Source organism: Balaenoptera ricei, chromosome 5 (genome assembly GCF_028023285.1).
Source record: "Balaenoptera ricei isolate mBalRic1 chromosome 5, mBalRic1.hap2, whole genome shotgun sequence".
NCBI classification, from domain to species: Eukaryota; Metazoa; Chordata; class Mammalia; order Artiodactyla; family Balaenopteridae; genus Balaenoptera; species Balaenoptera ricei.
Window position 1 is genome coordinate 39,049,190 of NC_082643.1, and position 14,612 is coordinate 39,063,801.

At 32.4% G+C, this 14,612-nt stretch overlaps 1 protein-coding gene across 2 annotated transcripts in view; it reads right to left on the reverse strand.

Annotated features, from left to right (window-relative positions):
* Positions 1-14,612, reverse strand: part of TLL1 (tolloid like 1) — a 237,100-nt gene that overhangs the window by 119,269 nt on the left and 103,219 nt on the right. For both annotated transcript variants that reach the window (XM_059923965.1, XM_059923964.1), the window contains exons 2-5: positions 10,616-10,726; positions 6,602-6,682; positions 4,947-5,099; positions 4,339-4,456 (exon numbers count right to left, since the gene is read on the reverse strand). In XM_059923965.1, coding sequence (XP_059779948.1) covers positions 4,339-4,456; positions 4,947-5,099; positions 6,602-6,682; positions 10,616-10,726 — 463 coding nt within the window. The remainder of the gene's footprint in view (positions 1-4,338; positions 4,457-4,946; positions 5,100-6,601; positions 6,683-10,615; positions 10,727-14,612) is intronic.

Below are 14,612 nucleotides of genomic sequence, written 5' to 3' on the forward strand. Positions count from 1 at the left end.
AACTAAGTATGATGATGGATGTTAACTAAACTTATTATGGTGATCACTTCACAATATATACAAGTCTAAAATCATCATGTTATACACCTAAAACAGTATGTTATATGTCAATTATATCTCAATAAAACTGGAAATATTTTGAAAAATAAAAAGTTAAAAATTTTAATAAATAAACATTTATTGAAAGAACAGATCTCCTAAGTGCAGGACAGAGCCAAGACTCTAGTAATTAGCAGCAAGCATCCAAAGAAGTGGTGGAAATGCTCAAGGTGAAGGGTTCAACATGCTCTTTCTGAGACTCCTCCTTCAGCCTGGCTCTCCACTTTTTCTATTAGTGTAATTCTATAGATTCCTTTAAAAAACTATTTTTTCTGCTTAAGTTAGCCAGTCTCTGTTGCTTGAGAACAAGAATCCTGGCTAGCACACTTCCTCTGCCTAACTATAACATCCTTGCAGAGAGAAAACAACTTACATTCAATTTTATAGTCCCCAAAGTTAGTACAGTAAGTGGTACAAAATGGGAATTCAACAGGAAAGGATGAATAAGTGACTACTGTTACAGTCTGAATAATCAAACTGACCAAAGTTAAATACAATTAAAGCATATGAAATCTAGAAAATAAGAAAATAAGTTAACTCTACGTTTGTTTGTTTGATTGTTTTTTGGCAATCATTAAAAATCAGCATATAATAGATGAAGGTAATAAATTCAGTTACATAAATCTCTGACTTACAAAGAATAAAATCAAACAACTTCTATTATAAAATGGTCTCACATTTTGCTGTTTATAATTAATAATCTTGTAAAATAAATAAATGCCACTGAAGCTAATAGACATTCATTGAAAAATATGTATAGCTCAGTTCAAACCTTTTGTCAATATAGAGGGTTAAAGCCTATGTCCACTGCAGATGAAGCAAAGATATCATATACCTAAAAACATGCATACAGATATATATAAACATAATGTACGATTATAATGCAACTTAAAAATAGGAAATACACTAGAGCTAAATGGCAAAAAGGTCTGATTTCTACTTTTTGCTTTTTAAAATTTTATTATTTTCCCACCTATCAAAGGCCTGATATGGAATTAGACACCCACTAAATATTTATTGAATAAAAATTGACTGTAGCAGAATAAGATGGGAAATATAATGCTCTAAATGATATAGGTGATTCCATGTTTAATAATTCCTCCCATAAGTATGGAGATTATTTTAGCTTTTATTTTTAAAAATTGCAAGAGCTACAAGTTGTCTGACTTAGTGGGTAAACTCAATGAAAGTGAAGACAGTGATAAGAAGTAAGACACATTTGCCTTCTAGATTAAAGCTAGAAACAGAACTAATAAATGTTGCCATCCATATCAATGGCACCACCTTACAGGTTCTCCATATTCTATGGATATTTACACTAGGTATTGCTAAATGTGGTGCATTATATGCCGCAGCTCTTATAGGAAAAAAGACCCAATACTAAATCCAATAGAGTGTTAAATGTTTGACTCAAAATATATCTTATTGCAGATGGCCTTCACTATTTTGTGTAATACCAACTGTCAAACTCTTTAATAATTTAAATTGATTTTTATGAGATATAAATGCAGCATTATCATAGCAAGAATGATGAAATAACCACAATTTCATGAAATTGTGGCCAATAACGGTAATTTAAAATGAAATTTAGAAGTCACAAAATGATTAGAATGATTAGCAGGCCAATGATCAAATTTTATAAAAAGTATCATCCTTCCTATCACTGAAAAAATAATACAGGGCAAACTTTGAACTGGAAAATGAGCACCAAAACAAATCACCAAAATGCAACATTACTACTATAACAGTCACAAATAAACTCAAGAGTCTAATTTCAGGAATGTAACTACAGATTCAAGTATCTTGGGGAAAGTCATAACTTCAGTTTTCACATCTCTAAATTGATGACGTACATGTTCTTCAAACCCCCTTTGAATTCTTACATTTTTTAATCTCAGGATTACACACAATGTACTTTAGCTGACATGTAAATTGTTGGTACTTTCCTAATCACCTACCTATAAAGCCATGTGCTGTGTGTCATGAGGGACACAGAGGTAAGCTCCCTGCCCTCATCATTGATGAAGGTAGACATTTGAACCAACAGTGGAAATGGAGCTATTATAGCTGTTGTAGAGCAAAGTCCCACTGCAGGCAGCTCAAAAATGGTTGAGCATGAAATATGTGAAAGATTTCCACTGATGAAAATGGAAAGTAAAGGCATTCAAGCAACTAAAACATCACAAAAACAAACATGAAGGAATGATAGTGAATGGGGAAAAATAGTTTAGCAGTATAAAACAAATGAAATGGAAAACTTTGAAAAGAACCAAATTAATAAAAGAAAATGAGTATAAATATGAATTTGTTACAAACAGAATTTGAGCAATAAAATAATAAGTGATTGGTGCTTTGGATGTATTTACAGAATTGAAGGGTGGGTAAAGAAAAGATGTATTGATCTGAATACATTTTATATTTAGAAATATGTAATCTGAGCTATATCCACTCCTATTAGATAATCAGAAGGAAGGAAGGACAGTCTAGATTTAGACCATAAAAGGTCCTTAATATTTAAAAATATTAAATACATACAAAGAATTAAGAGGGACTTCAAATGTAACCAAAACTTTGCAAGAGTAAGTAATTAGAGTAATTTAGAAGAAAACATTGCTTAAATAAATCATAGCTAAAAAAATCATGGTACTATCAAAATATATAGAAAAATAATAATGTATAATTTTTCCTAATGTCACTTAAGTAGGGCCAAAATTAAAACTCATTACTTTGTAAGTTAAGTTAAATGTTCTAGGAAAATATGGTAGAACAAAGCCAGATGATGTAATGCCCCCAATACCTAGTGAAATATATACTTCCTCCACCCTGAAAATATGTGTCATTAGGGCATGAACTATTTCCTCCAAAGGAATTATGCATTTATTTTTACTTCTCTGTGTGAACTATAATAGAGGGTATTCAAATACTTACAGTTGATTAGAGATAATTCCTCTTTATAGAAGAATTTCAGCTAATAAATGTAGAAGGAATAAAAGAAAAGAACAACATGAGAAAATGACTATTCTGCAATGACGGGAACTTACAATTGAGGGACCTGGCTGTCACCATTTGAATCCACTGATCAATCACAGTATCACTAAAGTGGTAGGTCCAGGCATATGTGCCTTTTGATGTGATGCAGTGTAAAGTAGATAGCACACCCTATCAAGTATTCTTAACAAACAAACAAACAAAAATGGAAACAATTTAAATACTCAAATACTTAAATATAAGTTCCAATTAACTGGAAATATAGGGAGAAAAAATTTGAAAGTTTTCACAATGAAAAGTCTTTTAAAGTATACAGCATTGCTTGGAGAACTGCTGTTACTATAACTTGGCTAGATTATGGGATTTGTGGAGAGAAGTGGTGGCAGCAGAAGCAGCAGATGGAAGCTGTGGTAAGTTCATGGCATTCCTTAAATGTTACATCCAAGCATCTAGGTTTTATTCTCAAGCTAGCATTTCCCAGAATGTGTTCTGGAATACTGATATACATTCCTCACTATTAACAGGGTGAGATGGGTGTTCCCTTTTTAAAAAAAGTTTAGGGAACACTGTATTCTATATTTCTTTCAATTGGTTGAATATTAGTAAGGTTTAGCACACTGCTTGTAGAAATACCTATTGAAATTTAACACAGCATTTTCACAACTTATAGAATAGTTTATTTTGAAGAGAGTATTGTTATCCTGTAAGAAGCAAATCTAGAAAATATCACTGTAGGAGGAAACACTGAGGAATCTCAATAAGTGTAGTATTTTGCTCTGAAGAGTATTTTTTGAAGATAATTCTAGTGGCAGTGAATTGGTGAGGCAAGACTGGAGAGCAGCTGGAATACAGCTGGTGTGAGAGGACAAAGACATGAACGGACCAAGGGACTGACATGGGATAAAAGTGGAAACCATAAGACACAGTGGATATCAACAGAAATGCATTGTTTCTGTTGATATCACTAAAAAATCCATCACTAAAAACAATACTGAGGTTTCTAACTCAGGTTAGTGGGATGTTGGCAATGCCACCATATAGTTAGAACAGAAGGGAAGGCAGCTGTGGTGGTGGAGGATGCACAGAGGTCTGTGATCAAAGAATATATTTATTTAATATATAATATTCTCTTATGTAAAATTCATACTTTCTCACGGGCAAAATACTAAGCAAATATTAAAAAGTGAATCTTACCTATGGATTTTTTTTTCCCTTCTAAATTTACTTAAGTCATTCCCTGGTTCTACTTACCCACAAGGCCTATATGTGAATACAATGTAACTCTCTTCATCCCCTCTTTCAATGAAAGTCACGCATGTGTGCTTTTCCCAGTGCCTCATGGCCTGCTTGAACATGGCTCGCTGGCTGCCTGGAAAAATGGCATGACATTAATAAAACAATGGGCTCTTCCATCCCAGGTCTGGCTGCACAGGTCAGACACCACCTCTATCATCAACCAAAGAATACTAGCTCCAAGCACTGCAGTGAGCCACTCTTGAGAGTGGGCACTGCCTTCATAATCAGTAGGCTTGAGCTTACTGTCTCTACAAGTATGTGTGTACAAGGCTCCGTAAACAAGACATACATTATTCCTGTCAGCTGAAATCAGCTTCCAGATTTAATAGGTACATTTGAAATTCAATTTAAAAACCAGAATAGTTCTTTAGATTCTTAGAACTCAAGATTAAATATATTTTTAAATTTCAAGACACCCTAACTGACAACTCAGGTGAATGGAATATTTCTCGTGTTTCATTTAATACTATGTTTTATATGTTAGTATTCTTTAAAAATATACACTTAATCTATATGATAATTATTAATTCTTTATCAAAATAGACCCTCTGGGAATATCTTACCAGTGAAGTTGCCTCCTATAACGTAAGGAATAACACCTCCAGGCCATACTCTTTCAGTTCTTGATGTAGCAGCTCTGGGAACTCGATTTTTCTCATTTTGCCCTGAGAATTTTAGAGGTACTTTTTCCTTAACTGTGTTGTTTTGCTCCAAGCCTGCAGTGACATTTAAAACATTCTGTGAAACAGAAGTCCTTGGTCAGAGAATCATTTACCTCTTAAAGGACAAGGTGAAATGTCTTATTTACACATTTATATAAATATGCCTGAAGTCAAAATGCATTAAAGAAAAACTTCATTTATATTACATACTTGAAAAAAGTGTTAAAATATTTAAGTAGTTCATGTCAAAATACTATTTCCTAATGCTCTATGAACAAATTTTGATGAATTTCCATACAACAGCCCACAGTGGACAGAAGTCAGGTAGACTTTGTAAGCCACAGAAAAATTCTTTTGTTTTCTACTTTACTAGAACACTAAGAAATTCACCACTAGAATTAAAAAGACATTGTTTAAAAAGTCCTATGATGTTCAAAACCTTTCTTACTCCTGCTAAATCCCTAGTCCTTTAAATCAGAATTGATATTCTGTAGTACAGCTTAAAATTGTGAATATTACACTGTAGAGATAGTAAATGAAATAGAATAAGACAGATATGGTCTCAGATTCTGGGACAAGGGGCTATCTCTATTTCAATTTCCTCAGGATTCATATCCACACAACAGAAAAGATTTAGAGAGCAGTACACAAGGTGAACAGGCCAACATAAAATGCAGTCTATTGTGGAAGAGCTTTCAAGTCTGCAGTCACTGACTTTTCTTGGTGACCCTTCATAATTTTTTTGTTACTGTTTTATTTTTCCTACATTTTCATGATTATTTTTTCTTATTTACATATCATTGTTGATACAAATAGTTTACCACTTACATACACTTCAGACACAACGAACACTGAATGTATGCGCCCTATGCCTGTGTTCCTAACATGTCTAACTTTTTAATATCCTGGAGCAAAGTATCTTCACTTTGGAAAATTAGTCCTTAAAAGTAGGCACTTTAAAATATTTCATTAGTATTAATCAATTGAAGAGATGTTAGGATATGAACTTTGAACAGAAGACTTGAAAAAGAAACTCTAAAATCTACAAATAGTGATTAATAAATTCAATACTTTAAATATTAACTAATCATTAAGCCAGAAGGCAGTTTCTCTGAATGTTTTCCTATATATATTTTTGGAAGGGTAAAAAATATTTTCAATTATTTTTTAATCTAATTAATCAGTTTGACAATTTACTTTAAGTGGATTTTATTTCAAAAGAAACAGCCATGATATTTTTCCATTTGACTAAAACTGATGTAGCTCCATGCTTGATAAAAATACCAATCTACTGGAAATAAATACCAACAATAAAATAAACACCTAATACATTTTTTTATTAAAGAGAAGCTGAAAATAAGCTAAAATATTTCAAATGTCCCCAATTAAGTTCTAAAAAACTTACGTTGGATATCAACTAACAAAATAACAATGAATAAAGGACTCTTTCTCAGCATATATCCTTTCCATAATTTGCAGCTTAATGGCAAACAGAACTGCTATGAGTATAATATTCACTGTACATCAAGTGTCTGAAACTTTAAACATTGGTATACCAGAGCCAATTCTTCTTATCCTGTCTATAAGTTGGTAGAGGGCCCCTCGTTTCTTTGACATACCATGGTCTCCAAATCCACCTTAAAGAGTAAAAGAAAATAGTAAGTTAACTTCACTGTAAATTAAAGTTCTTGTAAATAAGCAATAGTAGTAGGCTACATTGATTTCTCTTTGGACATCTCTTTTTATGTGGTCTTAAAGTAATGAATACCCGTAAATCTTGGAAGAGGGTAAAAATTCTACAATAACAAATTTTAGTAACTAAAACTAAGGGGGTAAGAGAAATTAAGAGAGCAATCTAAATGACTTTATTTGGACATCATGGCAATTGAGTCATCTATTGATAATCTGAAACATTTTTCTTCACTGTGACCTTGACATCACATAGTATTATATAGGATGACAGCAAGTTGTTCTGCCCTGTTGAGTGCATTCCAGCTATTTTCCCAATACAAACTAAATATTTTCAGATGGCAAACCAGCAAATGGAAATAAAAACGTTAGAAGAGCATAGGTATGTAAATTCTCAATGCAACAGGGAAAAAAAGCAAGTGTATAGTGCAACTTTTGCCCCAAAGCTTGGATAAATTTTGAGATATTTCTAATAGCATATGACATTTTATAATGTATTCAAATAAATTTTGAAAATTAGTTTCTATAATTTATAAAAACCAATAACAAAAATTAAAAAAAATTCACAAGGTGAGACTCCAAAACGATGTCCAGCTGCAAAATACATTGTTATGTTATGCAATTTGCAAAATTTATAAAGGGGATATAAAGAATTTTATAGCTCAAAATGTAGAGGAGAGGGTGACATAAGGAAATATGTCTTCTTGCAATTTTAAGAACAAAGTCATATCAGAAAACAGATCATTTGACGAAAATCCAAATCTTCTGATTCTCATTCCAGGGCTTTAACAAAATGCTCTCCCAGTTTTATCTCCTATTTTGCCTTCTCCTTGAATCTTTGATAGAAAAATACAAAGAGGTATCATTGAGCAAACAATTAATTTGATCACTAATGATATCAGAACAAGGTGGTTCATGAGCCTGTGGGCTAAGACAATGAAAAAGGACCAGAAATTCATGCAAACCACAAACTGTTCTTGCATGGAAATAGTTTGAACTATTTCCTTCCAATATTTTTTCCCCTTTGAAATTAATACTGAAACTTAATTACCTAGATTGAAGCTAATAACAAACAAAAACAATAATAAAAATTATTAATATATAAGCCTCTTATAGGAAATATCTATTAAGTCCTTATAAGGCAAATAAGTTAGAGTGCTTGTTCACTAATAATCTGCTTAATTATGTGAATTACATGGTCACATTTTTGCTGTGCCCCTTGAGAAAAATTTTTGAAATTTTTTCATTGAATATTTTAGAAAGATGAGGTAATACTTAAATGCATTCATTCCTAAGCAGTTACAACAAACATTTTTAAAGGATAGTAAAAATGTATTTGAAATGACCATTACCTAACAATTATATTGCATATTAGGTAGGTCTGAAACACATATAAATATGTATAGAAGGAGGCTAATTATGAGGAAAAAAGAAATATCTTCGTTAATATTAAGGTAATTATAAGCATAAGAATAATTATAGGCTAGGAAAAACATTTCAAGACTCTCAAAGTCAATAATGTTTTAATAATTTTGAATAATTTTTATAGCAATATAAATAAAATTCTGTGTAGATAGTTCATTGAAATAGAAAAAAGGAAAATTCATAGTATGTGTTTATTTCTCATATATTCTAAAATTTTTAAAATAAAAATATACAAACCTAATAAATATTTATGAGAAAGACAATACATTTTGAAATAAGAAAATAAATATAGTCAATTCAGCACAAACTAACAAGAAAGGGAAAAGTTAGAGTAAGAAAAAACTAAAATATAGAATTCTTTATGATGCTTGAAATTCAACTGAATAGTATAAATTACTTTGAAACATGTACCTTTCACATATATATTTACAATATGATTTTTATAATTGATAGTATAATTGTTTTATGTTATTTATCTAAATAATGATATTTTATTTCCAAATGTTACTATTTCAGAGCTTAACTATAAATGAAATGACAAAATTACATAGTATTAAAATGTTCTGAATCACAGAAAATGAATGTCTCCAGTACAAAGAGAGGACAATGGGTTAAATAAATGACCTGAATAAAGCTTGAATCTAATGAAAATCTTAATAAAAATTGAGAATGTAATGTGATAAATTTAAGATTTTGCTGAGTTATACCATTGCTCTCTTGTTCCAAATCTGTTAATCTCTGTGACAGTGTTAAGTGTGAGATAATGGTTGGAGTCTGTCAATAAACATACCTATAGGAATATACTATCTGCGATTACACTGCAAAGCAGTTTCCCTCATATATTTGATGTATGTTTCAGAAAATAAAAAGGCTAAAGCATATTATTTTTAAGTACTGTATTATTTGTTTTATTACCTTACATAACTTTCTTATATGTAATAATATTTTGATCATGTACAATAATGTCTTTATTCTTAAAAGGGCATGTTAACCTATTTAATATTGAAAAGCTATGTTGTTGGTAATTAACTTCAAAATATTTTATACATACTTATACATGTATGCATGCACACACACATACAGAGAGCAAATATGGTAAACTGAACAACTGCTGAATCTTCAAGGTGTATGGGTGTTGCTTGCATTATCCTATCAACTTTTAGATATCTTTGAAACATGTCATAATAAAAAGCTGCGAAAAAGTAAATTGGGCAAAGAGAGATGTTAATTCACAGTAAAAAGTCTTAAGACTAAAATATATTTGTCTGCTAGATACCACAAAGGAACTATATGTTTTATTTTCCATAAAATACAAGAAGAAAGTAAAAATAGCATTGGACAGAAGGAGAGATTCAATGAAATCAAAAAGCATGACACTGAATAAATGTTTTAGCTATAACTACAAAAAGAAATTTTACATTTTTAACCTTGCAATTTTTCTCCAAAATAAAATACAGAATAAAAATTGTATCAAGATAATATAAAATAGGGGCTTCCCTGGTGGCGCAGTGGTTGAGAGTCTGCCTGCAAATGCAGGGGACACGAGTTCGAGCCCTGGTCTGGGAAGATCCCACATGCCGCGGAGCAACTAGGCCCGTGAGCCACAACTACTGAGCCTGCGCGTCTGGAGCCTGTGCTCCGCAACAGGAGAGGCCGCAATAGTGAGAGGCCCGCGCACCGCAATGAAGAGTGGCCCCCACTTGCCACAACTAGAGAAAGCCCTCGCACAGAAACGAAGACCCAACACAGCCAAAAATAAAATAAATAAACTAAAAAGATAATATAAAATAATTTTTAAATTTTAGTACAGATATTTTAAAATGAGGACCCAAATGTCTTTTAAAATATTACAAGTCTCATATAGGCATAATTCAAATATGTTCAAACAGTTGAAATTGAAATTTTCTTCCAGGTTTTCACAAAAATTATAAAAATAGATAGATAATTTTTCTAAATAAGTTTGTATATAATTACTCTAAGAATAATTTACTTTTTGCATCTCAATATCCAAATAGGAGGCAACTGAATATAATGTTCAAGACTATGAAATTTAACCTTCCTCAGAATTGAATTTTGGTCCTGACTCAGTCATTTCCTGGCTATGTGACAATAAGAAAACGACATAACCTTGTAAATCTCCATCTCCTCACTTGTAAATCACAATAAGCAGCTACCTTCATGGGGTCATTATGAGGATTCAAAGAGTTAACACCTGCAAAGTACTTAAACCAGGCCTGGTACATGGTACATGGTAAACACTACAACATCTTTGTTAAATACATTAATTAATAAAATTAAAACTATGAATAAAACTTAAATTTCTAAATAGGCTCATTCATATCAAGAAAATCAAAGTGATCACTGGAACATCAAAAATGATCCAAAGAGTATTTTAGCATTTCAAGAGTATATTTTCTTCTAAATGAATGCAAACTGAATCAAATAATCAACTGTACCTGTGGTATGTCCAAATTTTCCAAAGGGGTTCTGTGTAAGGTCAATTGTCCTATCAATTTGAAAGATATTTAAGTCTTCATCGTCTAAGGCAATGTCACCCCAAAACACAGCTAAAAAAGAAAATTTCAATTAAAATATAAATTATTTAAGAGCAAAAATCGATGCAAACAAAGCTAATTAGAAAAATATTGCTAAAAAATGTGGAAATGTGGTCCCTAAAGATGTAGAGATATTTCAGAAAGTAAGTGTAACTGAACCTACTGGACCTGTTACAGTGTAATATAAGCCACCTGTGAAAGCACGTGACCCACTTTTTTTACTTTGATGTTTGAGGGGAGAGGGAGAAAGTTATTTCTTTGAATGAAATGGCCTCAGATTTATGGGGTGGGGATGGGGTTCTAAGGGAAGAAAATTCAGCAATCATGGCTAATTTGCAAATAAATGAAAATCTGATAAGAATGTCTATATTTACAGTGGATGTCTGAGATCAGCAGGTCTTCACTGACAGGTAGAAGAAGAGGTAGTAGCAACTAAACTGTGTGCTATGATAGCTTCATAAAGTGAGGTTCAATTGAGACAAAAGAATATTGTGCTGTTATAACAACTCATTCATCACATTTTTATACAGTTATAATGCACTTTCTCTAAAGATGACATTGCCTCTGAGTCTCTATAAAATGTATAAATAAAGTCAACTTTTATTTAGGCAATGACCAGGTGCTGACCTTTCATCATTAATGACAAATAAGACACTGCCCATATTTTTAGGAGCGTCAAAATCATTACCCTGATCCTGGAAACACTCTATCTTTTATACCCAGCAGTTTATGCTACTTAATAAAGCAAAGCTCTATAAACCATTGTGAATGTATTTAAACCAGTAAGTGAATTCTCTTTTAAGGTCAGAAATATACATTTGCATAACAAAAATGGCCTCCTTGTTTATTTGAGCCCAAAAGTATCCCTTTGTACTATCAGATGTCAAAATATAATAACTTTAGGAAATGTAGCAAATTTAAGAGAGAGAATAAATTAATCATGAAATAGTAAAACATTGACAAATGCCTTGGAAATTCTGGGATATTTGTTTCTTGATACAGGTTTACAAATTTGCTTTTTAAATTTTTTCTTCAGATTTTTCTTCTGCAAAACCAAAAAGGAGGGGAGGAATTTACATTAAAACATTTAGAGAGAATCCTACTCAATATATTGTAATCACCTATAAGGTAAAAGAATCTGAAAAAGTGTATATATATATATATATATATATAACTGTATCACCATGCTGTACACCTGAAACTAACACAACATTGTAAATCAACTATATTTCAATTTAAAAAAGTGAAAAAAATTTAGAAAATGACAAAATCCATCCTTTTCAAATCACTTTTACTAAATTCAAACCTTAATATGTATGAATTTTAGCTATAAAAACTAATTAATAAAATGAGTTTTAAGTCATAAACTTCAATCCTGAAAGCTATACAATGCTTTAGGCTTTGATCAAAGGTTTATCATAAAAAATTATATACTTAGTTTAGTTCGCTTATACAAAACTGACATGAGATAAGAAGAGGTTTATTTATGTGTAAATCTAGAAAGGAAGAAAACAGAAATTAGTTCAAGATGCGTTATCAGTTCAACATATGAAAAAATCTTCATTAGAATTAGAATTCGCTCATCAACCCCTCTCTTCTGCCCTACTGTCAACGGAATGGCAGTCTGTAGAAGTTATGCTTACAATCTTTTGATATCAGGGATGAAGAAGTCTGTAGAAGAGTTAATAGTGCTGACTAAGAAGTTGGTCTTGATGACTGAAATTGAATCCAGATTCTAATCAGTTTCATACACATGCAGCAGAAACTGCTAAGTCTCCACCGTCCCTAAAGCCAGACATCCTAACAAATAGATGGCCTACCTAAATAAAATATCTTCCAATTATATAAAGCCTTGTTCGTTTTCATAAATAAATTTTGCACTCTTTTTTTTTTCAAGATTTTTCACTATTCTAAGGTAAATACAAGTTTGCTAGTTATTTAAATCTTCTATCATGTGTATTTACTATGCACATAGTTGTGAGCACTGACTGGCAGTGACTCTCTCAGTCTGCCTCTTCCTTCCCTAGTGCTGGGGGACAGTTAGGGACACTAAAAAAGTGCTTCTCTTTTATTTTTCCAGGAATCACAGCAAATCTGGTAAAAATGCAGGCTCTGATTTAGTAGGTCTGGGGAGAGGTCTCAGATCTACATTTTTAACAAGCTCCCATTACTACAAATAATTATCATTGTCATTATCTTTATTAGAATCATTTTTTTCTCCAACAATAAATTTTACTTCTCTCTGAATCAGCTGGTTGACTTGAAAGCTTAAGCATTCAACCAAATAAAGTGTATTTCATCTGTACTACATTTATATAATAAAGGTAGTAGTAAAATAAAACTCAAATGTGTTTTAGATTTTTATTTTCTTGTAGTGACTTTTCACATGCAATAGGATTCATGTCTTGATGGATTATATCAAACTAAGATCAGCAGTCCAGGTTGATATAACACTTCACAGAAGAAAAAAAATTATTTCTGGAATAAGAATGGCATAAGACCAGATGATTCTCGAAGGAGACAAAACTGCTCTGGAGTACATAGCCTATTTTTTATTTATTGTTATTTTTTTTCTAACTAATAGCCTCAGTAGTTTTGCAGTTCTGAATCCGCCATGAATTGCTTCAGGAGCAATAGTGAGTGACTAAGCCAATTCGTATATGTGTAGACTTGATGTACTGTAGGCCATATATACCTTTAAATCTTGATATTGTCTACAGCAACAAAAAATAGACATCTTAGAATTTTCAACTTATCACATAGTTTAAAATGCACAATTTCGGGCTTCCCTGGTGGCGCAGTGGTTGAGAATCTGCCTGCCAATGCAGGGTACACGGGTTCGACCCCTGGTTCGGGAGGATCCCACATGCCGCGGAGCGGCTGGGCCCGTGGGCCACAATTACTGAGCCTGCGCATCTGGAGCCTGTGCCCCGCAACAAGAGAGGCCACGATAGTGAGAGGCCCGCGCACCGCGATGAGGAGTGGCCCCCGCTTGCCACGACTGGAGAAAGCCCTCGCACAGAAACGAAGACCCAACACAGCCATAAATAAATAAATAAATAAATAAATAATTAAAAAAAAAAAAAGCACAGTTTCTTTTTTTTTTTTTGCACACATTTGAAGGTTTCCTTAATTCACCTTCTACTTTAGTCTAAGTGACTTATTTCTACATGTTAAATATTTACTTATGCATTGGCATAGCAGCTGGAAGATGACAATTTATATTAATATGTATTTAGAATTTGCATTGTAATCCAACATATATTTTTTATATAGGTTCCAAGATATTTGTAATTCTCAAGTCCACATTGGAGCTTTTTGTTTTTCTTTCTATATGGTATTTTCTATTTATTTTACATCAAAAAACAAAAATTAAAGAGAAATACTTTTAAAACTATAAATTATCAGGCTTCCCTGGTGGTACAGTGTTAAAAATCCACCTGCCAATGCAGGGGACACGGGTTCAAGCCCTGGCCCAGGAAGATCCCACATGCTGTGGAGCAACTAAGCCCATGCGCCACAGCTACTAAGCCTGAGCTCTAGAGCCCGTGAGCTACAACTACTGAGCCCACATGCCACAACTACTGAAGCCCACGTGCCTAGAGCCCGTGCTCCACAACAAGAGAAACCACGACAATGAGAAGCCCGCACACCACCAACCTGCCGCAACTAGAGAAAGCCCGAGCGCAGCAACGAAGACCCAACACAGCCAAAAATAAACAAATTAATTAATTAATTTAAAAAACTATAAATTATCAGTCATTAGCCCCATTTAATACAGTGATTTGAGTTTACTGATATCAGATACAGAAGCAATATAGGAAACTGGTTATAAATTACGATACTAGGGAAATGTTCAGTGCAATTAGAATATTTACTATCTGTTTGGAATTCTGCT